This window comes from Podarcis muralis, chromosome 9, assembly GCF_964188315.1.
Source record: "Podarcis muralis chromosome 9, rPodMur119.hap1.1, whole genome shotgun sequence".
NCBI classification, from domain to species: Eukaryota; Metazoa; Chordata; class Lepidosauria; order Squamata; family Lacertidae; genus Podarcis; species Podarcis muralis.
The window spans coordinates 13,663,182-13,690,410 of record NC_135663.1 but is presented as its reverse complement, the minus strand read 5'-3'; the positions used below and the strand labels follow the sequence as shown (position 1 = coordinate 13,690,410).

At 45.2% G+C, this 27,229-nt stretch overlaps 2 protein-coding genes across 3 annotated transcripts; one reads left to right on the top strand and one right to left on the bottom strand.

Moving 5' to 3' along the window:
• The first annotated feature begins 9,677 nt into the window (after window positions 1–9,677).
• PLAC8 (placenta associated 8) lies at window positions 9,678–14,499 on the top strand. The gene is made up of 3 exons (XM_077933790.1): window positions 9,678–9,825; window positions 12,210–12,334; window positions 13,652–14,499. Exons 1-3 carry the CDS (start codon window positions 9,714–9,716, stop codon window positions 13,754–13,756), a joined length of 342 nt encoding a protein of 113 aa, XP_077789916.1. The 5' UTR covers window positions 9,678–9,713; the 3' UTR covers window positions 13,757–14,499.
• Window positions 14,500–15,894: 1,395 nt separating this feature from the next.
• Window positions 15,895–27,155, bottom strand: COPS4 (COP9 signalosome subunit 4). 2 transcript variants are annotated; one of them, XM_028743728.2, is made up of 10 exons: window positions 27,001–27,155; window positions 25,295–25,374; window positions 24,489–24,640; window positions 23,465–23,568; window positions 22,180–22,333; window positions 20,310–20,460; window positions 19,271–19,441; window positions 18,394–18,521; window positions 16,952–17,036; window positions 15,895–16,294 (listed from the first exon to the last, which is right to left on the bottom strand). In XM_028743728.2, exons 1-10 carry the CDS (start codon window positions 27,072–27,074, stop codon window positions 16,161–16,163), a joined length of 1,233 nt encoding a protein of 410 aa, XP_028599561.1. In that variant the 5' UTR covers window positions 27,075–27,155; the 3' UTR covers window positions 15,895–16,160. The 2 variants fall into 2 exon arrangements, with proteins under 2 accessions (XP_028599561.1, XP_028599563.1); XM_028743730.2 differs by having other exon boundaries at window positions 18,394–18,509.
• Between the last annotated feature and the right edge of the window lie 74 nt (window positions 27,156–27,229).

The window sequence follows — 27,229 nt, the reverse complement described above, 5'->3', positions numbered from 1 at the left end:
AAAGACACACAGACAAGCCCTTTCTATTCCTTTGCAGAACACAGAAAAAGGGGACAGGGAGCAAATAAAGCTAACAGAAACCAAGCAATGTTTGCAGGTACACAAGGAAAGGAAGAGCAAATGGCCCGTGAACAAGCGCATTGCTTCCTTGTAGGACAGTCTTCCCCAACCGGGTGCCCTCCAGATGTTTTGCACTGCATCTCCCATTAACCCCAGCCGCTGAGTTTCCGCAGGGCTCTTGTGCCGCAGGGCATGTGGAAATTCAGCAGATAAAACTTTCCTCATCGACAGGAAAAGCTGGCCCAGGAGCGTGAGAGACTTGTGGTCCTTCCAGACTGGCGATTTTATTCTGGGTGCATTCTGCAACATGCCCTGGACACAACAATAGTGAATTAGGGGTGCCTTTATTCGACTTTGGTTTGTTCTGCAGTGCTGCCCCAGTGCTATCACATACAGTCAGGTTACAGACGCTTCAGGTTACAGACTCCGCTAACCCAGAAATAGTACCTCAGGTTAAGAACTTTGCTTCAGGATGAGAACAGAAATCACGCAGCGGCAGCAGTGGGAGGCCCCATTAGCTAAAGTGGTGCTTCAGGTTAAGAACAGTTTCAGGTTAAGAACAGACCTCCAGAACAAATAAAGTTCTTAACCCGAGGTACCACTGTACTACGGAGCAGCTACAGAGCAGCAAATAATACAGTCATACCTCGGGTTATAGACACTTCAGGTTGCGTTTTTTGGGTTACGGACTGCCGAAACCTGGAAGTACCGGAACAGGTTACTTCTGGGTTTTGGTCGTGCATGTGCATAAGTGCCGAATCGCAACCCGCGCGTGCGCAGATGTTCAGACGCGGGTTGTGAACGCTGCGGGTTGCGAACTGCAACCCGAGCATCCGCTGCAATGATAATTTTATTATTTGTATCCCGTCCATCTATCTGGGTTGTCCTGCCACTCTGGGTGGCTTCCAGCATATACAAAAACATAATAAAACATTAAACATTAAAAACTTCCCTATACAGGGCTGCCTTCAGATGTCTTCTCAAGGTTATATAGTTACTTATCTCCTTGATGTCTGATGGGAGGGTGTTTCACAGGGCAGGTGCTTCAGGTTAAGAACAGTTTCAGGTTAAGAACAGACCTCCAGAACAAATTAAGTTCTTAACCCGAAGTACCACTATACTACGGAGCAGCTACAGAGCAGCAAATAATACAGTCATACCTCAGGTTATAGACATTTCAGGTTGCGTGTTTAAGGTGTTTAAGGGAGTAATTGGAGCACCCCGCAAATGCCTAACCTTGGCTCCCATAGGTTGAGGTCGGGGGTCGCAAACAAGAGACTTCAGCCAGGAGATCGAAGCAAAACAGCGGCCAGTTGGCCTGATCTTTATTGTTGCAACAAGACTTCAAACTGCCACATAGAAGAAGCAGAGAGAAGCTCCAAACAAAGGATGGCTCCCCATTTTTATAAGTTTCCCAAATTACCCCTGACATCATATATTTGTCATAACTATGTCATAAATTGGGAGGGGTCTTCTGTCAGAAACCTGAGCACCAGGCTTGTCTTACATGACCTCCACCTTCCAATCTTTAGGTGAAACAAAGGTAAGTATTTACATTTTCCCGTTTTCCCAGCCAAGTTAAGCACACCAATCCACTGAGGTTGGCTTTACGATAGTTCTTGGAAGGACTACTTGTCTGGCACTAGGGTGCTAGAGTGCCAGCGATTATCACCCAGGCAGTGGGGGGGATTATGGTTGCCCCTGCCCATGTCCCAAGCTCATCCCCTGCTAGCCATTTTCCTTCTGAGTAGAACAACGTTGGAATGGTGTAAATCCATCACTGGAGTGATTTTATATGAATTTCTAAAGTTTTCCCATTGAGCCAGTACAGTCATACCTCGGGTTGAAGTCGCTTCAGGTTAAGCCTTTTTGGGTTGCGCTCTGTGGTGACCCAGAAGTAACGGAGCACGTTACTTCTGGGTTTTGCCGCTCGCGCATGCGCAGACGCTCAAAATGCCGTCACGTGCATGCGCGGAAGTGGCAAATCATGACCCGCGCAGACATGGGTTGCATTCGCTTCAGGATGCGAACGGGGCTCCAGAACGGATCCTGTTCACATCCAGAGGTACCACTGTACATAGATACATTTGTCAGTGAATTGCTAGGTTTGGTAGGTCTCTCACCCGCCTTCCAGTTTCCCAGTAACACAGCCAACCACAAACAAACAACCACACCCTAGGCCAACCCCAACCTCTCTCACCACCAAAGGAACATAAGTGAACAGCAAAGAACCTGCAGAAGCAACGCTGACACCAAACCCTACATATACTAAGTAAAATAGAAACATCGCCACCCGACCCCACCCCCACTCACCTTTCCCCCCTCCACCTCTTTCCCCTTCTTCTTCCGAAAAACAGTATTGAAAGCGGATTGTGTGCCTCCCCAAATATGAAGGTCCACCAGGCTTGCGTCTTGAGCACAATGCTTAGCAGACCCTCCAAGGGTCCCTATTTTCTAGGGACGTCCCTGATTTAGATAAGCCATCCCTGATTTGATCCCCAAATGTCCCACTTTTCCTTAAAGTAAAGGTAAAGGGACCCCTGACCATTAGGTCCAGTTGTGACCGACTTTGGGGTTGTGGCACTCATCTCACTTTACTGGCCGAGGGAGCTTCCAGGTCATGTGGCCAGCATGACTCAGCCGCTTCTGGTGAACCAGAGCAGCGCACGGAAACGCCGTTTACCTTCCCGCCGGAGTGGTACCTACTTATTTACTTGCACTTTGATGTGCTTTCGAACTGCTAGGTTGGCAGGAGCAGGGACCGAGCAACGGGAGCTCACCTCGTCGCGGGGATTCGAACCGCCGACCTTCTGACCGGCAAGTCCTAGGCTCTGTGGTTTAGCCCACAGCGCCACCCACGTCCCACCACTTTTCCTTAGGACATCCCTATTTTCATTGGAGAAATGTTGGAGGGTAAGGAGTTATCAGTTATCTGTCCCGGGTTTTTTTAAAATGCTGGCGGGCGGCAGCGGAGGCTTCGCTGCCGCCCGCCAGCATTTTAAGATCGCCCCAGGACAGCGGAGAAGTCTCCGCTGTCCCGGGGTTTTTTAAAATGCTGGGGGTGGGAAGAAAAGCCCTTGTCCCCCCCCCCCAGCCTTCAGAAGAGGTCGGGGGACAGACTGTCCCCGGACCTGGTCTGAAGGCGGTTTCCATAGGAACGCATTGATTGATTTTCAATGCATTCCTATGGGAAACCGTGCTTCGCAAGACGAAAAACTCGCAAGAAGAAAAAACTTGCGGAACGAATTAATTTCGTCTTGCGAGGCACCACTGTATTTATACCCCGCCCATCTGGCTGGGCCTCCCCAGCCACTCTGGGCAACCCCCAACAAAATATCAAAACACAGTAATGCATCAAATATTAAAAGCTTCCCTAAACAGGGCTGCCTTCAGATGTCTTCTAAAAGTCTGGTAGTTGTTTTGCTCTTTGACATCTGGTGGGAGGGCGTTCCACAGGGCGGGCGCCACTACCGAGAAGGCCCTCTGCCTGGTTCCCTGTAACTTGGCTTCTCGCAGTGAGGGAACCGCCAGAAGGCCCTCGGCGCTGGACCTCAGTGTCCGGGTAGAACGATGGGGGTGGAGATGCTCCTTCAGGTATGCATCTGCTCTGGCTTGGTGATGCCCACAGAATGGAAGATGGCAGGATCCCCAAGGACCTGTTCTACGGGGAGCTGGCTTCAAGGCACCAGGCCTGTTGGCACACCAACTCTGTGTTATAAAGATGTCTGCTAACGTGGCATGAAGTCTAGCAACGTCAACCCTTCCATGTGGGAATTCCTTGCAGATGACTGCAGTGCCTAGAGACAGACAGACCAGGTTGTGTATCCACAGCAGTGACCAGAGGAGGAATAACTGCTGGGAGGAGCGTGGAGAGAAGAAACATTGAGGCATACCTTGATCACTACAACTGGATGCCTTCATTTGCCCCACCTGCAACAAAACATGTCTCTCCTGTATTGGTCTCTACAGCCACAGCAGGCGCTGCAATTCTCCAGCAGTTTGACTTCACCTGCAAAAGTGTACTCTTCCATTGTTTCCCAAGACAGATGGATGCCAGTCAGCACCAACAGCATCACGAGCGCAAATAATTATGGGTGCACAGTAAAAAGGATGTCTAGAGGCAGGCCTTGAAATATATGACACAGCCAAAGATAGCATCAGTGACTCAGTGTTATGACCTTAAGCGAGTTTATCTCCATACCCTCCAACATTTCTCCGATGAAAGTAGGGACGTCCTAAGGAGAAATGGGACATTCCAGGATCAAATCAAAAACTGGGATGGCTTCTGTATATCCGGGAATGTCCCTGGAAAATAGGGACACAGGGAGGGTCTGTAGGTCCCCAAGAAACTGTGGCTCCTCGTGATCTTTTTCTGCATCTACTAAGATCCACCTTTGCTATTAACACAAAAAATGCACTACCTGGTAGCCAGTCTGCAAGTTGATACCAGTTTATTATGCCCAGCGGAACAAACAAAAGCAGTTTCTCTTTTTTCTTTTTGCCATCAACTTCCTTAAACCGACAAAGGTTGCTTGCTGAACTGAAGTATCTCTATAGTGACACCAGCCTCCGAAGGGACCTGTCGCTTTCGAAACACTTGGTAAGTGGCGTGTGTGGCGTTACTGTCTGATTTTGCTTGAAAAGAGGAATGAGTTGATAGAAGGAACTCCTGGAAATGGATGTTGCAATAAGCTAACAATTAACATAACCTTCCAGGAAAAAGAAGGGGGAAACGTAACCTGTAAACAGTGCTGGTAATTTAGGTTTATCAAGAGCGCATCTCAACTTAAGGTTGTCTAAACATGCCCATGCCATGCTGCAGCAGAACTGACTACCTAAAGAGACAGATGTAAGCCAGGAATATCTGGATTTCATTTGCCCGGTTTTCTTCATGCATCCCAGTTGAAAAGGGGCACGTATGCAAAATTTAGAAGGGGTTTGGTGGTTCTACAATAACGGAAGAAAACAGAGAATAACTGGGGAGCGTTCCGGCCATCTTGGCTTAGGTTCAGATAGATGCTCTTATCTGAGAGGAAATAAGAGATCATCAGGGGGTTTGGACTGGGTGTCCATCAGTATGCAGATGACACCCAGCTCTACCTCTCTTTTAAATCAGAACCAGTGAAGTCAATGAAGGTGCTGTGTGAGTGTCTGGAGGCGGTTTGAGGATGGATGGTGGCTAACAGATTGAGGTTGAATCCTGACAAGACAGAAGTACTGTTTTTGGGGGACAGGGGGCAGGCGGGTGTGGGGGACTCCCTGGTTCTGAGTGGGGTAACTGTGCCCCTGAAGGACCAGGTGCGCAGCCTGGGAGTCATTTTGGACTCACAGCTGTCCATGGGGGCGCAGGTTAATTCTGTGTCCAGGGCAGCTGTTTATCAGCTCCATCTGGTACGCAGGCTGAGACCCTACCTGCCCGCAGACTGTCTCGCCAGAGTGGTGCATGCTCTAGTTCAGTGTTTCCCAACCGGTGTTCCGCGGCACACTACTGTGCCGTGAGACATCGGGTGGTGTGCCGTGGGAGGGAGGCGGGCGAGAGGCGGCGGCGGCGAGGATCCGGCGGGGGTGGGGGGAGCGGGGGCCGTCGTGCGCAACCGAACTCACTTGGCGCGCTGCCGGCTTGTCCTCCTTCAACCCGGGTCGGGCCAGGCCTGCTCACGTCCCCGGATCCCCTAGCAGCAGCCGCACGCTCTCCAAAAGCGCAACGCTGCGCGCAACCGCTCGGCCAGCTGGTGCTCTGCGACTCCGCCCTTTCCCCTCCCAGCGCCGGAGGGTTCGCGCGACCGCAGCTGTTCCCTTTCGCAGCGCGCGGGAAACAATTCCAGGCCGATTGCCTTGTGCCGAAAAGCACCGCCTCTCCTTCCAGCTCAGGCCCGGGCCGCCGGCTCCCCGAATGACGTCACGGGGGCGGGGCTTTAATGGTGGTGTGCCGCGAGATTTTTTTCCGGTAAACAGGTGTGCCGTTGCCCAAAAACGTTTGGGAAACACTGCTCTAGTTATCTCCCGCTTGGACTACTGCAATGCGCTCTACGTGGGGCTACCTTTGAAGGTGACCCAGAAACTGCAATTAATCCAGAATGCGGCAGCTAGACTGGTGACTGGGAGCGGCCGCTGAGACCATATAACAGTGGCCTTGAAAGACCTACATTGGCTTCCAGTACATTTACGAGCACAATTCAAAGTATTGGTGCTGACCTTTAAAGCCCTAAACGGCCTCGGTCCAGTATACCTGAAGGAGCATCTCCACCCCCGTCCATCATTCAGCCCGGACACTAAGATCCAGCACTGAGGGCTTTCTGGCGGTTCCCTCATAGCGTGAAGTGAGGTTACAGGGAACTATATATATACAGCTGCTTTGCTCCGGCAGGGTGAGGGGAGCTGAGCTTGAAGCAGCAATCCAAGTTTGAAGAGTCCAAAGAGTTCAGAACTGCATGGATGCAACAGAGTTGTTCCCTCCACCCCCCCCCATGCTTTTATAGTCAGGGGACTTAGGAGACCGAGATGGTCGAGTGTGCAGGTGCTCACTGCATCAGGGAGAATGTGTGTGTTCCAGGGGCGTGCACTGAATTTTTTCATAGGGGAACATTTAGGGCCAGAGGCACCAGCTTGTAAGGGCAATTTGGGGAGGGGGCCGGGTGATGTTGCGCATGTGAGCATCACACCTCCCTCCCTAAGCTTCCCAGGCTTTGGGAAGGAGGCGTCCGGCCTCTGACAGGATTCTGGAGCCCTTCTGTCTCCTTTCCAAAGCCGGGGGAGGGGGCGGTTTTTGGGAAGGTGGTGGGAGGGTTCTTGGACCCTGTTGGAGCATCGTGTCTCCTTCCCTGAGCTAGACAGAAGCTTCCTGGGCTTTGGGAAGAAGGTGCCAGGCATTAATACTTTAATACTCTAATTTACTGGGGACATTTAGGGGATTAGTGTAGTCCCCTAGTCCACTGACCGCATGCCACTGGGTTGCTCCCACCCATGGGAGCCCCAAGGAGTCCTGAGAGGCAAGGCCAGGCCTAGGCAAATTCGGCCCTCCAGACGTTTCTGGACTACAACTCCCATCATCCCTGACCACTGGTCCTGTTAGCTAGGGATGATGGGAGTTGTAGTCCCAAAAAACATCTGGAGGGCCGAGTTTGCCTATGCCTGGGCAAGGCTGTGTCCTCGCCACCTGACTCTGGATACTCCACCCTTAATGGTGGGCTGACACCCTCCCCAGATTAAAGGCGACAAGTTAAGCACTCAGGTATCATGAGATTCACATAGTGCGGAGAGTAGGAACTGCCACACACGTGATAAATACTGCAAATCTGCAAAGATGCCTGATATTATTTTCTCCCAATTCCCACTGGTGACAATGCATGCTCTGCTTGAAGATGCTTAAGAGTGCTCTCCCTTATTTCAGGTGTGCCATGCAAGGGCATAGCTGCCAACTTCCTCCTTTTCTTGTGAGGAATCCTATTCGGAATAAGGGAATTTCCCTTAAAAAATGGAAATGTTGACAACTATGTGCAAGGGTGAAGCCCAGCCTGTTGCTCTAGTTGCTTCTAATGTGGTGTATCATTCAACACACCTCAGATTTGTCCCCGGTTAGTGTTTAGTTCTAGTTCCAGAGAAGGCAAATGTGTTTGTCTGATGCAAGAGTTTTGTGACACCTTAAAGACTAACAAAATCAACGCATTCATCTTCAAGGTGCCATGAGACTCTTTGCTGTTTTTTCTAGGCTTCTTTGCCAGTGGTCTGCTGTATCTTTCTTTAACAAATCTCTTTCCGCACTGTTCCTGGTACTGTCTAACGGTTTTAAGCCTAACTTGCCATGGGGAAAGGAAGGGGGGTCTGTGGGTCAGATAGGGAGGAAACATCTGGTCTACAAGAAGTAGTGTGGCTAGGCAGAAGGGGGCAGGCATTTTCACTTTGCATTTCTTAGTGCAGAAAGCATTGATCAGATGCGTAGAGATCTTTCCTATTCTAATTAATTCAAGAGGGTTCTGGAAGCTTCTCTGTGTGAAAGAAGGAAGCAGAAAGTGCGTGCTGTTTGGGTTATGCCCAGTGCTTTTTTTTTCTTAAAAAAATGTTTAGGGGTACTCTCATTTTGACTCAAGAAAACCACCATTTTAGAGTTCAAATTGGGGGAGGGGGAGTAAATGGACAAAAGTACAGATATTCACAAAATGTTTAGGGGCATGCATCCCTCTGCATCCTCCAGAAAAAAGCACTGAATACCTTCAGAGAAGCTGAGTACAGCAGGATTAAACTAGTTCTGTTATATCATCCGTAAAGGTCATGCTGACTATCCTCAGAGGCCAGAAGGAGCCTAGGTTTCACTTTCTCTTTCCATCTCTTTTATTTCTGGTATGGTGTTCTATATATAGATAGTGTTAAGGGTTTAGACTTAAGTTATTGTAAGTTTAAGGTAAGTCTGCTGCAACTGGATTTCTTATGGACAGTGCCAATCCTGAATGTATTATATTATTATATTTGTGACCATTATGCTTATTTGCCTTCACTCAAGCTCTGCTGGATGAAATATTAATTGCCTCTGGTCTATTTTTGGGGAATCCTGCAACGTGTTTAAGTTTTTACTCTGCTAACCGTACAGTACATTAGAATCTACTCTGGATCAATATTGAGTAGAATTTCAGTGACAATTTTATTTATTAAATTTGTATAGCGTTACGGAAAAATCTAGGTGTGAGGCTGCTCAGTCACCCAGCTCGTCGGGCAGAGCCCACAGGTCCCTGCGGAATAAAGGAAGGAGTCCAGCCAAATAGCTGTAGACCAAGAGTTTATTGCGCAATAGGTTCAAAGAGCAAATTTTGGACCCTGAGGATGGGGTGACAAAGACTTTTAAAACTTCCCACCATATCCCAGAATACAGTTCGTACAGCATCATTGCTACATCATTGCTACGTCACTGACATGTCACGAAAGGGGAGGGGTTAACCTTGACGTGTCCAGACAAGTCCTTGGTACGAGATTAGCACAAGGAGACATGCGAGGGCAAGACTCAGGTATAAGATTAGCATAGACAAATATGTCTTAAGTACCCACCACCCAAAAGTACAATAGAAGTTCCTTTGCATGTCTGGAGCCTGAGGCGAGTCAGGTGATGAGATTTGGCTTCCTTTGGCTAACAATGAGCCCAGCAATTGTCACCTCTGGGAACTTCCTGGAGTCCTTTTTCAAGGGGTAAATAGCTTTGGAATGGAGGAAACTGGGAAAAGAGATGATTTTATATTATTTTTAAAGCTAGGTAACTTCCCTGAGCTGTCAAGTTGAAAGGATACATTCAGGCATAATATTTGTAATATTTAACTTTAAAGATGTGTCCCTCCACCCGGGTAATTTCCGTAACAGCCTTCAATCAAGCTCTGCTGGATGAAATATTAATTGTCTCTGGTCTATTTTGGGGGGAATCCTGCAACGTGTTAAGTTTTTACTCTGCTAACTATACAGTACATTGGAATCTACTCTGGATCAGTACTAAGTAGAATTTCAGTGACAATTTTATTTATTAAATTTGTATAGCATCCTTCATCCGAAGAGTTCAGGGCAGTTCACAGCATAGACATGTTCCTTACATTTGTATTATTGTATTTTCAGAATGGAGATCTGTTTATTTTAACATCACTCTCTCTCTCTTTTCTTTATAATCAGCAGCCCTGAAAATGAACCCTCAGCCAGTGATCACACAGCAGCCACAAGTTGTGGTTATCCAGCCATCACAACAGAGCTACTGGCAGACAGGCTTGTGTGACTGTTTTAGTGACTGCGGAGTATGTGAGTAGCTATGGTACAGATAGCGCTCCTTTGTCATGGAGATTAAGGTGGTTTACTCAGTGGGTTGAGTTGGGAAAGGCAGCCTCAGTATGCACTCTGGATGCAAACCTTAAACAAGTATGAGCTTGCTCATCATGGTTGTTATGGAAGCACAATTCTCTCTCCCCTGGCTGTGTTCTCCATTGGGTCCTTTTAAAAAAATACATATATATAATCATTTATTAATTAGATTTATATACCACCCTTCATTGAAAGATCTCAGGGCTGCTCACAAGATAAAAATACAAGATAAAAGCACAAATGATAGTTAAAACCAGTGTTTTTTTCTGGGGAGACGCAGGGGTACGCATACCCCTAAACCAGGGGTGCCCAAACTTTTTTCAAAGAGGGCCAGATCTGAGATTTGATGAAGTGAACATGCTTGAGGGCTGCCCAAAGTTGCTGAAGTTTTTTTAGAATTGAAGTTGCTGAGCTTTTTTTTTTTTTTTTTTTTTTAGGGTTTTACCCCAGGACATGTACTACCACAGGGGCTGGATTAAATTGCCTGGGTTAGGCCCCCAAAAGGGATTTTGCACATGCCTGCCCTAAACATTTGGTGAATCTTTGCACTTTTGTCTATTTACTGTATTTCTTTTTCTCAGTTTGAACTATAAAATGGTGGTTTTCTTGAGTCAAAATGAGAGTACCCCTAAACTTTTTTTTTTTAAAGAAAAAGCACTGGTTAAAACAGACGTAACAAAGCAGTAGCCACCACAAACACATGTAAAAACTGTAGAATATTAAATATTGAAGAAGAATGTTTTTGCCTGGTGCCTTGTTCTCTTCTAATGGCAATGGCCCCAGCCTGAAGTGCCGGAACTGAGTTCCACTGAGTTGGAAATCCCCTTGCACCTTGCATTAATGAAACTGCAGACTGGTTGCATGCCAGGGATGCAACTGGTACATGCAGTCTGCCTTGACAGGTGTCAAGCAAGACATGTCAACCAACTATTGCTCATTATTCCAAACAGAGGAAGCAGGCTTGTATCAAGTAAAACAACTGGGCTATCTCATTCTCTCTTTTTTTAAAAAATAATTTTTATTGATTTTAACATATAAATGATAAAATGTACCACAAAACTTATCACTTACCGTATTTTTCGCTCCATTGGACGCACCGGACCATAGGACGCACCAGACCATAGGAGGGGGAGAACAGGGAAAAAAATTTTTTTCTTGTTCTTCCCCTCTAAAACAAGGTGCGTTCAAGGTACATTCACCAGAGCTTGTGGGGCTGGCGGTGGGGGGAAGCGCTGCTTTCCCCCACCGCCAGCCTCAAAGATCTCTGAAGCCTTTGGAGCGCAGCGCCCCGCTGCCCTGCAGAGGTTTGCGCGCAGCCGTCCCCAAGCTAGAGCAGCGAGACGGAGCCCTCCGTCTCGCTGTTCTGGCTTGGGAACAGCCTTGCTAGCCTCTGCAGGACAGCGGGGTGAAGGCACCCCGCTGCCCTGGAGAGGTTTGCGCTCAGCCGTCCCCAAGCTAGAGCAGCGAGACGGAGCCCTCCGTCTCGCTGTTCTGGCTTGGGAACAGCCTTGCTAGCCTCTGCAGGACAGCGGGGTGAAGGCACCCCGCTGCCCTGGAGAGGTTTGCGCGCAGCCGTCCCCAAGCTAGAGCAGCGAGACGGAGCACTCCGCAGTGCTCCGTCTTCCTGTTCTGCCTTTGGGCTTAGCCGCGCAGCCTGCATTCACTCTATAGGACGCACACACATTTCCCCTTAATTTTTGGAGGGGAAAATGTGCGTCCTATAGAACGAAAAATACGGTATACAATCTTTTTAGACTTCCATCAGCACCTCTGTTGATCCACTGTTTTAACCACTTCTTATGCATTTCTTAACTTTATATTGCCTTTACATCACTTAACAAATCATCCTTCCCCTTCTCCATTTTTGCAATATTTCCAATAATACTCCTCACAAAACTTCTTGCAAACCTACAAACATCGTCTGATCTTCACAAATACTTTTCAAATAGTCCGTAAATTTACTCCAGTCTTCAGTGAATTTAGGATTTTGAATCCTTCTTGTTAGTTTATCTAATTCTGCATGGTCCATTAACTTCATCCTCCATTCTTCAATCGTCGGTAATTCTTCTTGCTTCCATTTTTGGGCCAATAATATTCTTGTTGCTGTTATTGCATATAAAAAAAAGCTTATATTCCTTTCTATTTGTATCACTCCCAACAATGCCCAGTAAAAATGCTTCTGGTTGGGCTATCTTGTTCTCTAGGGCAGGGGTTGGCAAAGTTTTTGTGGCTTTGGCCTGTTCACGGTCCTGCGGCTTGTCGTTTTCTTGTACCGGGAGCCCGCTCTGCCAAGTGATGCCCTCTTCATGGTCTCTTCTGTCTAGGTCTCTGTGGAACATTTTGCTATTTGTGTTTGGGATGCCAAGTTGCCGCAGATATGAATGAATGTTGCCTCTGCGGCACAAGCGTGGCAATGAGGTCCGTCTACCGAACCAAGTATGGGATCCCGGTAAGTGTAGCTAGCCTGGCGAGGGCAGATCCAGGTTTTAAGGATCTACAGTGAGTTGTTTTATTTTTACTAGAATCTCAGGTGCAAAATAGCAGCTCGAGTATGTGCGTGTAGATACTCTCATTACTAATTCTTTATAGTAATTGATAAGTGTGAACTGTTAATTATTTGCTGATGTTTAATTTTACTGTTTACTATTGGATTCTAATGGATTGTTGAATATTTTAAAGTCATTGTGACTTTTTATATTGGATCAGATTGTTACTATTGATGTTTGATTTTTAAAATTATTTTTATACGTGATGGAAGCTGCCCAGAGTGGCAGTGGCAACCCAGCCACATGAGCAGGGTCTAAATAAATTATTATTATTATTATACAATTAAGGAATAAGGTGTCTCTGAGCACACCTACACATTTATTTTTAGTACCAGACTTGAGCACACAGGTCACACCCATGCCGCACATTTAAATGCTCTTTACAGTAAGCCCACAACTTATGCGGGTGTTACGTCCCAGAGATTGCTCCTAAAGCCAAAACCATGTATAGTCCAAATACATTAGGTTCAATGGCGAGTGGGATTGCCAGTTGTTTTTCCCGGAACCCTGCCCACTTTTAATGTTTTTTGTTTTTAATTGCCACACATGTGAAGCCCTGAGCCCGGTCTTGGCTGGGGATGACGGGGTATAAATAAAAAAATATTATTATTATTATTATTATTAAATGCACACACGCCACAGGCTTAACTGCACCACTTTAGCTTTCCCCAAAGAATCCCAAGGACTGTAGTTTCCTTTCATTCTTTTTAAAAAATGTCTGTATTTTTCTGTCTCAAAATAGGGCTGTAGATTCTTAGGGGTGCTGAGAGTTGTGAGATCTTGTCACAGAGCTGCAATTCCCAGCACCCTTGAACTATACTTTCTAGATTCTTTGGTGAAGTAATTACTGTTTAAGAGTGTGGATGTGACCGGTGTCCTTTCCACATGCAGTCTCACCTGTTTCCCCTTCAAGTGTTCTTAATTTCAGCTAATGTAGAGGGGGGAAGGAGTCTTTGAGTTTAGCATTGTTAAAATAGTTGGGAGCCAGACTCTCTGGCCAATCTGCTGCAAAGATCACCCAGTAGATTCCATCTACTTTTACTGCCCTTTCTTGCTAATTGCATTTTTTCTCCAAAACAAAAGGCTTTGGGGCTCAGTTACAGGCATTTAAATATATGCCCCAGTGAAGTTTGTCCCAAGCTGCCTGTTGACTCTTCATCTGTATTTAATATTTCTCTTTCCAAATATTATCTACTAGTTGCCTCATTTCTTTTTAACAGGGATCCATCTGCGATGACTACTGTACTCTCTGGTGTTACCCTCAATGTGCCCTTTGCCAACTCAAGAGAGACATCAATAGAAGGCGTGCACTAGGAATCTTTTAGGGAAGTTGAGAGTTTTGATGACATTTATAGTTCAATTTTGTTGTTGCTCATGTTAAGTGGTAATGTGATTTTTTCAAAAAGCTTCTAAAATCACACAGGTAACATGTGGGCTTATACAAATCTAAGTGTTTTTTTAGCTGTTAATCCAGTTTCTTGCCCTTCCAATTGTTCCATACCTGCATGTATTTGAATTAGTGTATAAGGAGTGACAGCAGTCTTTCCAAATCACAGTAGTAGGTGTTCCCTTTTGTGCTTGTCTCACCTTCTGATTTCCTGATTCAGCTATGTCAATTAAGTACCAACAGCGCATGTGTAAAAGATGTTTTTCTTGATCTTCACCCTAACACATATCTTGCAGAGTAAAACATGAAGTTTACACACAGCCACCTTTTCTAACTCTTCATGCCCTAAATACTTATTTAGCCCTATGAAGAGTTCTGTGAATCTTGAAAGTCTGCAATACCTTCAAGAAGACTGGGAGATTATTTGACTTCTTCCATCTCTCTAGAATGTGACCATCTGAATAAACAGGAAATCTGCTATAAATCCTTTTCCAACTCTCTATTTTTGGGGTGCGTGGAGGGTATTGGGACAAAGAAGGCAAAGCCTATTTGTATAGGTGGAAGTTTTTTGAACAAGTGGGACACCACAATTTCATATCATCCAGTAACTCCATGGTGAACCTTAAAATGACCTCTTGGAAGAATATAAACATAAGATCAGAATAAACTAGCTTTGAATGCTGTGTGTCTGTGAGATTCTCATCTGCACTTCCTGTCTCTGGTTACACCCCAAGAACATAAAACTACCATTATAAATTTGAGATGGGGAGAGAAGAGAGAATTAACTCTCCTTTTCCTTATAGTAAACTAAGTGGACACCTGAGAAGGGGTAGTATAGGGTTCTCGTATGAAGCTGAATCCCCAAATTGTATGAAAACTCAAAATTATGCATTGGGATAAAGGTAAAGGGACCCCTGACCATTGGGTCCAGTCGTGATCGACTCTGGGGTTGTGGCGCTCATCTCGCTTTATTGGCTGAGGGAGCTGACATACAGCTTCCAGGTCATGTGGCTGGCATGACTAAGCCGCTTCTGGCGAACCAGAGCAGCGCACGGAAACGCCATTTACCTCCCCGCCGGAGCGGTACCTATGTACTTTGACATGCTTTCAAACTGCTAGGTTGGCAGGAGCAGGGACCGAGTGATGGGAGCTCACCCCATCGCGGGGATTCGAACCACCGACCTTCTGATCGGCAAGTCCTAGGCTCTGTGGTTTAACCCAGGATAGCCAAGTTCTAAGATTCACATGAACTATATTGATTTACATGGTTTTTGCATAACTGATGTCAATAAACGTTTTCCCACTATAACTATTCCTCTCCCCTTGTCCCTTAGTTTCACTAGACATTGCTCATACAGGTTTAGGGGCCAGATCCACTCCCATCCACACATATTTGGCTAGAGTGGATGGCAACTTCCTTGTACTGGTTTTCTCTTTGCTCTGTATACGGAGAGGCTATATATACATATAATAAACAAAGGATGAAAGCCTTCAAAGGTTTAACAAACAGCTCCACCGACTGTAAATTCAACACAAGAAATCAATTATCCTGATGGAAGTTCTGTGGGGAGGATAAAAGGTAAAGGTACCCCTGCCCGTATGGGCCAGTCGTGTCCGACTCTAGGGTTGTGCACTCATCTCACTTAAGAGGCCGGGAGCCAGCGCTGTCCGGAGACACTTCCGGGTCACGTGGCCAGCGTGACGAAGCTGCTCTGGCGAGCCAGCACCAGCGCAGCACACGGAAACGCCGTTTACCTTCCCGCTATAAAGCGGTACCTATTTATCTACTTGCACTTAAGGGTGCTTTCGAACTGCTAGGTGGGCAGGAGCTGGGACCGAAAGACGGGAGCTCACCCCGCCGCGGGGATTCAAACCGCCGACCATGCGATCGGCAAGTCCTAGGCACTGAGGTTTTACCCACAGCGCCACCCGGGATAGGATAGGATAGGATGCAGCAAATGACAATTGAAGATAGTGAATCTGATTAACTTCTAGCCTGCCTTTATTGGAATAACTACAGCTAAATAGAATATGGCACGTCAGTTTTCAACGCACACACACAAATATTCACAAGGCCACGAAACAACTGAAATTTTAATGCAAAACTTAAAAAACATCTTGTATTCCATTCAGTTATTTTTTAAACAGCTTAATGTCTATGATGTACTACCATACCTTTAAGATAAACCTTTGGGGTTTTAAACATAATGTACACACATCTACACCTTTGTCTAGTTAGGGTTCTAGCAGAAGTTGAGCCAAAGCCATAAGTTCTTATGCTAGCTTCACATTTTTAGATGAAAATAAACAAACAATATCTACAGAACGGGGGAAATGAAAGTCTACTGAGCCATCTGAGCTTCCATTGCCTGTGCTGTCCATTCTGGGGCAGTCTGACTAATCTTCTCCAAAAGGTTGTTAACTTGGAAGCAGAGAGACTGAATCTGTTTGTCCCACGTCGGCAAGGCTTCACGAGCTAAAAGACAATAGAAGAATTTATTCTTGCATTCACTGCTTGTTTCTATTAAATTTCCTGCCATTATTCGTTTGCTGCATAAGCAAATTTTCTGTTACCAAGTCTGCAGATACAGGTATTTTGGAATACAGGAATTCAAACTGTTGCATGGACACTACTGCCATCTGGTGGCTACAGCGAGAATTACCACTTTGTCATATGTTGATTGTAAAAGGTAAAGGGACCCCTGACCATTAGGTCCAGTCGCAGACGACTCTGGGGTTGCGGTGCTCATCTCGCTTTATTGGCCGAGGGAGCCGGTGTACAGCTTCCGGTTCATGTGGCCAGCATGACTAAGCCGCTTCTCTTGAACCAGAGCAGCGCACAGAAATGCCGTTAACCTTCCCGCAGAGGTAGTACCTATTTATCTACTTGCACTTTGACGTGCTTTCGAACTGCTAGGTTGGCAGGAGCTGGGACCAAGCAATGGGAGCTCACCCCGTCACGGGAATCCGAACCACCGACTTTCTGATCGGCAAGCCCTAGGCTCAGTGGTTTAACCCACAGCGCCACCCGCGTCCCATGTTGATTGTACACCAGGCCAAAATATTTTGCTTTTGCATTACACGTGCTTCAACCGCACCTAGAGCAAGAACAACAAGCTAGAGCTTAACTTACTTTCAAAGTGAACAATTCCATCTATCTGATCAATGAATCCATTCATGCGACCCTCTGTTATCATCTGGGATGCTATCTTTTCCGCCTGAAAAACAAAACCCAAAAGGACCACATCTACTTTTAATAAACAGAAGCCCACTCCTGATATGGTTTTTGCCACATGTATGTGTACATAGGAGTGTCAGTGGTAGAGAAAAGTTATATAGGTCAATTTATTCTGCAGGAGACCTTTGCAACTGTTGATTATACCAGTCAGTCCCTAAATTAAGTGTGAGATGAGTCTGTGTGATCCCCAACTTACAGGTGACCTCCAGCATGATTTAATTTCAAGGTCAAAAGGACTGCAAGATTCAAAAGGTATCTGCGGATTCAGAAGTGGTGCCACTTGACAGACGCAAGTCCACACGAGTGTGGGTGAGCAGGCTCATCGCAGTCACGACCTCTTAGAAAAAGTATGTGGGGCTGGAAAGTGTGGCCAACAAATTCCTTCCCAAAAGAGTAGCACATGTATAGGGACTTGGCATTTCTGTTTCAGCCACACCCCAAATTCATATGGCCACAAGTACCTTTAAGAACCATGCAAAAACATTCCACTTCTCCCAGGCCTGTGGCTAATTAAGTAATCTGTGGCCTTTCAAACTGTGTGTGCGTAGAGGTGGCTGTTTCGCTTTTTATAGGTGGCGACAATTTTACACACATCCAATAGATGTGCAACCGCTGATGCAGATTGTTTTGGGCATGGAATAGGGCAGAACAGGGGTGGAATGGGGTGTGCTTATGTGCGCTCCACCATTGCATGAGTGGGCCAGGAACGGATCCTCTGTGCAAAATGGTCACCACCTATACTATGGTATGTATTTTCATGCTTTTAAACTCTAACACCCACCCCCTACCCCCGTACAGATGGTATAAAGGTAAATGGACCCCTGACCATTAGGTCCAGTCGCGGACGACTCTGGGGTTGCGGCGCTCATCTCGCTTTATTGGCCGAGGGAGCCGGCGTACAGCTTCTGGGTCATGTGGCCAGCATGACTAAGCCGCTTCTGGCAAACCAGAGCAGCGCACGGAAATGCTGTTTACCTTACCACTGGAATGGTACCTATTTATCTACTTGCATTTCGTGCTTTCAAACTGCTAGGTTGGCAGGAGCTGGGACCGAGCAATGGGAGCTCACCCCATTGCAGGGATTCGAACCACGACCTTCTGATCGGCAAGCCCTAGGCTTTGTGGTTTAACCCACAGCACCACCCGCGTCCCTTACAGACGGTATAGAAATTTAATAAATCATCATCTTATACCAGCATCAGTCATTTCCCCCCCCTTTCTTTTTAAACGCATCTGCTTTAAGCAGAAGAGTGGACTAGTTCTTCATCAAACTAGACATTATTAAAACTAGCTTAGTCTGAACAGAACAAAAGCACACCGTACGCAAGTCTATATACCTTGGCTGCAGGAATTTCTAATAATGCTCCAAGTTCTTCAAAGGTAATATTATTATACAGTTTGCTTGCAGATAACAAATTATGTTCAATGACAGCTCTGTCCAAAATACTAGAACCTGAAATAGAAACTGACAATGTATTAGGAGTTTGAAATTCAGCATGTATTTGGCTACAAGTCAAATATAATTTAAAAAACCTGTATGTAGCATATGCAGTCCTCAATTTCTGTTCATCAATACTGCTCCGTAATCAAGGTAGAAAAGAAATTGGCTTACATTATTATGATATTATCATAACTTTCATAATATGATTTATTGGCTTAAAATCATTGTGCTGAACAGGTTATAAACCTGCTTAACTAAGAGTAATCTTTTTTTGCATCTTTGTCAAGCTCACAGAAAGGAAATTTCAGTCTAAATGTTGATGGAAGCCCAAAGTACTGCACGATGGCTAAGGAGATTAGAACAGCGTTTCCTAAACTTACAATAATTGCATGCCCCTTTTGAGTGTTCTATCTTACTGGAGTACCCCTTCTTGGGTGAAAATAATACTATTTTATCTTTGAATTAGTTCTTTTTAACTGCAGAAAACATGAAGTAAAATTTAAAAATTCTACTGTGTACACTTTGAAACCTTTCATGTATGACCAGGGATACACATACCATACTTTAGGAAACAATGGATTAGAATTGTCATGAAACTAGGTTATTTGTGCCAAACCCTGGAGTATAAAAGGATACAAAGACCCAATGTAAATGATTACTAAAGTTGACCCAAAGTGCAACGGTGCTCATTTTGAAAGGGTATATACAGAAAGAAACAATGACTGAGTGCCCATCAGAACAGGGTACACCCGCACTTTAAGAGACCCAAGTACCATCAGCTGTTGTTGCTTTTTGGTGTGGCATGAGCATGGCAGCAAATTCTTGCAATTGGTTCCCTCTGATAATTCTGTCTAGATACATTTTCTCCAGTATCCCATAGGCCGCAAGCTGCTGGCATCTTTCATCCTTGAAGAGAGTAGCTAACATACGGGAACGCTGCTGTCCTGAAAAATAGTAAGAATACCGTGAACTGGGGGATCTCAATTCAATACTGTTCACTTCAATTTCAATGCATTTTCTCAGCTGCCTTTTTGCGAGCCAGAAGCAAACGGCCAATTTCTTCCTGCCTGCCCACAGCAAAGTACTCAACTGTTAATACTTGATGACTTTTCAAATTATACCTGCTAGGTGCAGATTGCTTTAGCAGCCAGATCCTTTATACGGAAACGAACTAGCCTCTAGAATGCTACACCACCAAGATGATTTGGTTTCAGTAATCATAATCATTAACATGAAACCGTACATGAAACATTCCAGTGACACGAGGCAGACAACCAGTGGCAGCTTATGCAGATGTTTTGTTTTATGGAAGCATAGAATACATACTGCTTTAGAGTAGATCTCCCCCACCCCTTGCAGAACATGTTCATATACCGTATTTTTCGCCCCATAAGGCACACCGGCCCATAGGACGCACCTAGTTTTTTTTTTGGGGGGGGGGAAGAAATAAAGAAACAAAATTTTATTCCCCCCCCCCCAGGTGCGGGGCTGGGGCGGGAAGCTGTCCCCCAAGCTGGCGGGGCTGGCGACGGGGAGGAGCAGGCTTCTCCCCCGCCAGCCTTCTAACCAAGTCGGGGGACAGCGGGATGGCGGCGTTCCGCCTCCCCGCTGTCCCCCTAGCTTGTGGGGCTGGCGGTTGGGCTCTCCAGGCTTCAGCGAAAGCCTGCATTCGCCCCATAGGACGCACACACATTTCCCCTTTATTTTTGGAGGGGGGAAAGTGCGTCCTATAGGGCGAAAAATACGGTATATAATCCCAAAGACTAAAATGATATTTTATCTATAGAAGTCAGTCATCAAATGTTGCTTTACCTGCTGATGCCAAGATTGTGCAATGCAAGGCATGTTTCAGTGCCTCAAGTCTCTCACTTTCGTGGACTATGCTCTTGTAAGAAAGCTCATTATACCTCTGGGCAGCTTCAATGAACTTCCTCCGGTAGTCAAGAACGCGAGCATAGCACACCTGAAACAGGGGAAAAAATCCAAACAGTTGCTCACTATGTTACCTATTAAATCCAGTAATAATATCTGAGGGATCCCACTTTTCATGCAACTGACCATCAATTAGCATACTACAGGTCAGGATGATAATAATAAAATAATAATAATAATAATAATAATAATAATAATAATAATAATAATAATAATAATATTTTATTTATATCCTGCCCTCCCCAGCCAAAGCCAGGCTCAGAGCGGCTAACAACAGTAAAATAATACAGCATTCTAAAATTAATTCATTATAAAATCAGTTCAAATCAAATTGATGGCAACCATTGGGCTAGAGTTCTGTGAAGAATTACCAAAGGAGGGGGAATGAGAGGATGAGACGATAGCAATTGATAAGCCAAATCTGTATCTCGGGAAGTAGCAGGACCACAGCCCCTACTCCAAATAACCTGTCAGTTCAAGAGGGATGTAAAAAGAGTAGAGGTTGTGGTGCTGGGACTTTGAAGCAGGACACTTTGGGGAGATTGGGTGCAAGAATCTCACTGCTACCACCAAAGTGGCGCTTGGGAAAACTAGGTAGAGGCTGGAGGGGTACAGCGCATGGAATGACTTGCAATCTAAGAGTTACATGTTCAAATCACAGAAAAGTAACACAAGAACTAGGTTATCATGTGCTTTCAACTGTCTGGCCTTCCAGTCATGTGTTAAACACCACTGGTCACCACAAAAATGCAGTAATATGAATTGCAAAGGTAAAGGTAAAGGGACCCCTGACCATTAGGTCCAGTCGTGACCAACTCTGGGGTTGCGGCGCTCATCTCGCTTTATTGGCCAAGGGAGCCGGAGTACAGCTTCCGGGTCATGTGGCCAGCATGACTAAGCCGCTTCTGGCGAACCAGAGCAGCGCACGGAAACGCCGTTTACTTTCCCGCCAGAGCGGTACCTATTTATCTACTTGCACTTTGATGTGCTTTTGAACTGCTAGGTTGGCAGGAGCAGGGACCGAGCTCACCCCGTCACGGGAATTCGAACCACCAACCTTCTGATCAGCAAGCCCAAGGCTCTGTGGTTTAACCCACAGCGCCACCCGCATCCTTAATATGAACTGTACTGGAGTACATTTTAGTGTTAAGTGGTCACCACCAGACTAGATCCCATGTTACATAATGAAATTCTCTCTAATCCAATGGGCTGCTAAGGCAAACATGGGCGCCATTCAGGTAGTCTGTTTATCCCCATCCATCAACAAATAATGAATGTCCTCCCTACTATTCAGGAAGGGAATTCTCTGAAGAATTCCTTTGAGAAATGTATCCCTAGGAGAATTATACAGGGAGCAATATAGTATGTAATGAACAATGCTTTCCATCTCTCCCTAGCCACAGTGATTTACAGATACTATGGCTGTCTCCCATCCAAATATGTTGTGGGCATAGTTTGGAATCTCAAAGCTGTAAATGCCTTCCTCATCATTTAAGCTGATAACTCAAAAAAGCAATCTTGGAGACCATAGTAAGATTTCACATAATAAAATGGTGAAAATTGCAGAGTTTGAAGATGACATCTAGTTAACAGATAGCCTCACTTTGTATTTATCCTGATTTGTAACTACAAGGGTAGCAACCTTGAGGTCAGCAAATGAGGAACAGATGTGTATGCAAAACTATAGTGATAAAACTTTTACGCCGTATGTTATTTCATTTCACTCAAAACAAGAATGTTAGTATTTCACCTTATAGTGAATTTGTAACTGTTCATTGGTTGATTCATTCTGAAGAAGAGATGCTCTGTTGATGTAAGCCTCAGCCTGAACGGGATCGTCATCCTCCAGGTACAGTCGGGCAATTTTTAGGTAAGTCTCCAATTTATAATCTACATTGTATTGCCTTGAATAGAAAGGGGGAAAAAATACCAGTATTGAAACCTCAGTTCATTTGCATCATAAGAGTTTTGCAAACATACTTATGTGGCCTGCAGAAATTTACAGTAATACTACACGCTGTATGTTTGCCACCAGCCAACTCTGGCTGAAAGGAAGGATAGGCTGTGTCACCCCAGAGAAATGGAGGACACACAATGGCAATCCCCCCAGCAAGAGGGTATGAAAATGTAATTTATTGGTTAATTTTGAGTGGTAATAGTCTTTTACTCACAGTAGACTATTAAAATGGGCACAACTAATTTAGGTCCATTAATGTCAATAGGTCTACTTTAATACCACTCACTGTCTTAATGCAAATGCATTCAATGTAAGGTAAAGGGACCCCTGACCATTTGGTCCAGGCGTGACCGACTCTGAGGTTGCGGCGCTCATCTTGCTTTATTGGCCGAGGGAGCCAGCGTACAGCTTCCAGGTCATGTGGCCAGCATGACTAAGCCGCTTCTGGCAAACCAGAGCAGCGCATGGAAACGCTATTTACTTTCCCGCCGGAAAGTAAAGTAGACCTATTTGTCTACTTGCAATTTGACGTGCTTTTGAACTGCTAGGTTGGCATTCAGTGTAGCACCCTGCTATATCCTGTGGATGACAATTCCCATCAACCCTCAGGGATTATGGGACTTGTAGTCCTAAAACCTATAGGGCACGTTGGCTACTCATCGTAATGCAATACACTATTTGATGGAAGCTAGCAACAAGGTCCATGGCAGTCTTTTGTAAGCAAAAAACAGCTCAACTCTATGCACTGCTCCACAGAAGACACTTGGATCTAAATCAAAAATAAGTGCAAAAATAAAAAGTAAAGGTTACTGAAACCAAAAATAGGACTGTGCTCTAAAGATTATAACTACAACGTGAGTAGCACTAAAGGGTTATGAGTTCCCCACGGAAAAAGTTTCCAGGTGGATCACTGATCTATCAAAATAGTATGTGCAACTGTCACAGAACAATCAGAGAAGCCAAAGCTATTGAAAAGTCAAGGAAACAGATCCAGAATATACCCAAATGAAGCATTTGTACTACAAAAGGATATACAATGCATGAAGAAAAAATGTCAGGTTTCCTAACAACTATTTACTTCTGTCCTGTTTCCAAAGGAATCCCCACCAATACTTGTGCTGCATTCCGCCAGTCTTCTTCTTTCTCATAAATTGATGCAAGATGTTGTCTTATAGAAGCAACCTAGGAAGAATGGGGACATAAAATTATAATGCAATCAAGTTATCAAATTGATCCACTTTCTAATATCCTTTGTATTATCTGTTTCCTATTGCCCATTTGACTAATAATCTGATTTTACATGATCTACAATATCTTTAAATATAAAAGGTAAAGGTAAAGATACCTCTGCCCGTACGGGCCAGTCGTGTCCGACTCTAGGGTTGTGCACTCATCTCACTTAAGAGGCCGGGAGCCAGTCTTTATTGGAACAAATTGACTTGGGGCATCTTTTCCTTGCTGTCCTTTTTGCAAGGCTTTTCATATGCCAGTGATATCTATTATATTTTAGAGTACAGTACAGTGGTACCTCAGTTTAAGAGCAGTCCTGTTTAAGAACGATTTGGTTTACGAACTCCGCAAAACCATAAGTAGTGTCCCAGTTTGCGAACTTTACCTCAGTCTAAGAACGGAATCCAAATGGTGGAAGGGCACTGGCGGCGGAAGGCCTCATTAGGGAAAGCGTGCCCTCGGTTTAAGAATGCTTTCGGTTTAAGAACGGACTTCCGGAACGGATTAAGTTCGTAAACCGAGGTACCACTGTACTGAAAATATTTCAATATACATTCTCTTTGTCTGACTGGTTTGCCAGAGCCTTCTTGGAGACAATTACCCATCTTTGGGATGTCCTTCCTGGTGAGGTGTTTCTGTCTTTTTCATTATGTTTCCTTTTGGAGGAATTTAAATAGTTGTTTACCCAGGCATTTGATGAAACATACTGTTTTTGACAACCTTATTAGCAGAGGGCATGTGTCTGTTTCACATGTTTTAAAATGCTTTTATTTTATTTTTAATTGTATTTTTAAATCACTTTGATGTTTCCTGCCCATGGCTCCTTTGAGAGGAAGGTTGGGATAGAAATTTGATCACCATCTTGCTCTTACCTGCTCCTCAAATGAAATTACACGAGGTTGGATCTTTTCCAAGGTGAAATGGTAGATTTCTTTGGCTGTACCATCGGGAAGGCTTGGAAGGTGGGTACAGAAGTCTGTCAACAACTGGCGTGAAATCACTAAACTGACGTTTTCATTGACCACTGGTTTAAGAGACACAAGGTGGAAAGAAAGTCAGGCTATACATTGTTGTTAGGCCTGTCATTTTAATGAGCATTCAGTCTATAACCATTGTTAAGGCCCCTGTTTCCAACTCAATTTTTTAGGCAGCTGTACCAGCTCATAAGAGCCTGGGCATAAAACTGTTACACTGACATAGCATCTGTTTGCAACTCAGTTGCTGTGCTATCATAATGAAAAGGTTTGGAGTCACCATTGTGAAATGTGGAATATGAGTTGCATGGCACAGAAGTGGGGGGGACGGGGGACAGGGGCTGCTTCCCCTGCACGGGTGCAACCCATTCATTGTTTCACCACAGCAGAGTTTTATGATCGGATGCCAAAATAATTATACTAGTATTAACAGAGAGCATAACCTTGGATAACAGGATTATGAGGTAACATCCCTCCTACAGCCTAGAAATGTTTATTCAGAATATCCCACTGATTTTGGTGGAATTTATGTCAAAGTATTCATGATTAAAAACGACACCTCAGATTTTTTCCTACCAAATCCCCAATGCTATATTGATGCCTGTTTCAATGTACAAAGATTTCTAAGACCATTCATTTTTTCCGACTGCAATTAAATACTTTGAAAGCTGTCATTCAATATGAAAACTGATAATTAAACTCACTTGCTTCTACAAAAGCTTTTAATGCCTCTAGTTGTTCCACTCCTGAGAGCTGAATTGCTTTTTCCAATATCTGACGATACCTGCCAGAATGCAGTAAAAAAAGAGAGTTAAGTTTTAAGTATCGAATACAGAGCTAATTCTAAGCTAGATGGACCAGCAGTCTGACTTATTATAGCTTCCTATGTTGCTAAAAATTGGTGTATTTTTAAAATTAGCTTTACATCTTGTGCATGTAAGGACAATACGCATGATATTTTAGAATGCCATTCTTCTCGAACCATTTTAGAGTATGTACATGCCATACTTTCTATTTCAATGCAAATCCTGAGATCCAACAGCTCTGGTGCTTTCCCACTGCAATGAAATGGCTAGTCATAGAAAGGAGGGCACAATTTGACAATTCCTTTTGCAGAAAGAGAGTATTATCATCCTCTTTCACCTTTTCTTGCATTAACTCTAATCAAACACAAGAGTACAATGTTATGCAAGGGACTACCTTTTAGTCCGCCAAAAGGTAGTGTGAATGCACATCATTATGCTGAGATACAATGAGCAGTCAAAAAAACAGCCAAACAGCATCAAGCAAAAGCTGGGTATACTCGTATTTACAACATCATTAATCCCATATTATCCTGCCTTTCCAACTCTGTGCAATCTCCTGTGGTTTAGGGTACTAAATTGAAGACAGAGGAGGGAAGTTTCAACTACAGCTGCAAGGGAGGCCAGTTCTTGGAAGTCTGTGTTGTTGACAATAGAGACAAACCACTGCTTCAGCAGCTCCAAAGTGACCTCCCAGTGTGTAAGCCTCGGCAGTCTGCTTGGAGGTACTGGGCTACTCAGACGACAAGACAACCCCCCACCCCCAAATCTAGGAGCCACAGGTGAGAACTGAGTGCAGGGTTGGGGACCAAAGATGGACAAACAACCCCAGAAGGAGCCCGTCTCCCAACACCCCATAGAGCTGTAATAATCTTACATAAACTGCTCTTATAAGGTCCACCTGAAAAGCTGCCTAGAAACACACTGAATAAATAGATCAGGCATGGCCAAACGTGGCCCTCCAGCTGTTTTTTTGGGACTACAACTCCCATCATCCCTAGCTAACGGGACCAGTGGTCAGGGATGATGGGAATTGTAGTCCCAAAACAGCTGGAGGGCCAGGTTTGGCCATGCCGGAAATAGATAGTAGATTCGAATTAGATGGGGAAGCACCGCTGGCTCGTTTCTACGGGTTCGAATATATTTCTGCTAAAATCCCAGGAACTGGTGCGAGGAACCACTGCTGTTGCTGTTACCAAATTAATGTTGACAGCTACCGATTAATTTTCTTAACCCACACTACTTCTTCCTCTTCTTTTCCATAAAGATCGCCCTAGGTCCACAAGGCCCAACAGAACACGGAGGGAACCGAACCAGCGCCATGCAGATCCAGAACATGACCTGAGAGGAGGGCAGGCCTCCCTAAGCCAAGAGGTGCTCCTGCCTGCTCCGCTTCCTCCTCTCCCCACCCCGCAACCCCGGTCAGACTCGGCGCTGTCTGCTACCGGAGAAGGGGAGGGAGAATAATAAATAATAAAATAAATAAAATTTTATTTATATCCCGCCCTCCCCAGCCGAAGCCGGGCTCAGAGCGGCTAACAACAGTAAAATAATACAACATTATGAAATTTCATTATGAGAAGGGAGGGGAAAAAGGAGCCGCTCACTTCCCGGCCAGGTCCTTGTGGGAGCCGCTCGAGCTCATGAGCTGGGTCAGCTCCTGCCTCACAGCCGCCGCCATTTTGGATCCTCCCCCTTCCCGCCCACAACCTGTGAGGGGAAACACAGCGCCCCCGGCTCCGCCTCCTCCGGCGCGAGACGCCTCTACGCTAGAGACGGCGACGCAGCCGCGTAACCATACGGAGCCAACGGCAATGCGCCGTGACGTCACGGACC

What these genes read in the sequence shown, in the direction of transcription:
- COPS4 (XM_028743728.2), bottom strand. Translation starts at nt 27,074, where the DNA reads ATGGCGGCGGCTGTGAGGCAGGAGCTGACCCAGCTCATGAGCTCGAGC. An exon ending in TAATTTCATTTGAGGAGCAG is followed by an intron (nt 23,569 to 24,488) that starts GTAAGAGCAAGA and finishes CATTCTTCCTAG; the next exon opens with GTTGCTTCTATAAGACAACA. An exon ending in AAAAGCAACAACAGCTGATG is followed by an intron (nt 18,522 to 19,270) that starts GTACTTGGGTCT and finishes ATACATTGTCAG; the next exon opens with TTTCTATTTCAGGTTCTAGT.
- PLAC8 (XM_077933790.1), top strand. Translation starts at nt 9,714, where the DNA reads ATGAACCCTCAGCCAGTGATCACACAGCAGCCACAAGTTGTGGTTATC. An exon ending in TTTTAGTGACTGCGGAGTAT is followed by an intron (nt 9,826 to 12,209) that starts GTGAGTAGCTAT and finishes TCTTCTGTCTAG; the next exon opens with GTCTCTGTGGAACATTTTGC. An exon ending in GAACCAAGTATGGGATCCCG is followed by an intron (nt 12,335 to 13,651) that starts GTAAGTGTAGCT and finishes TCTTTTTAACAG; the next exon opens with GGATCCATCTGCGATGACTA.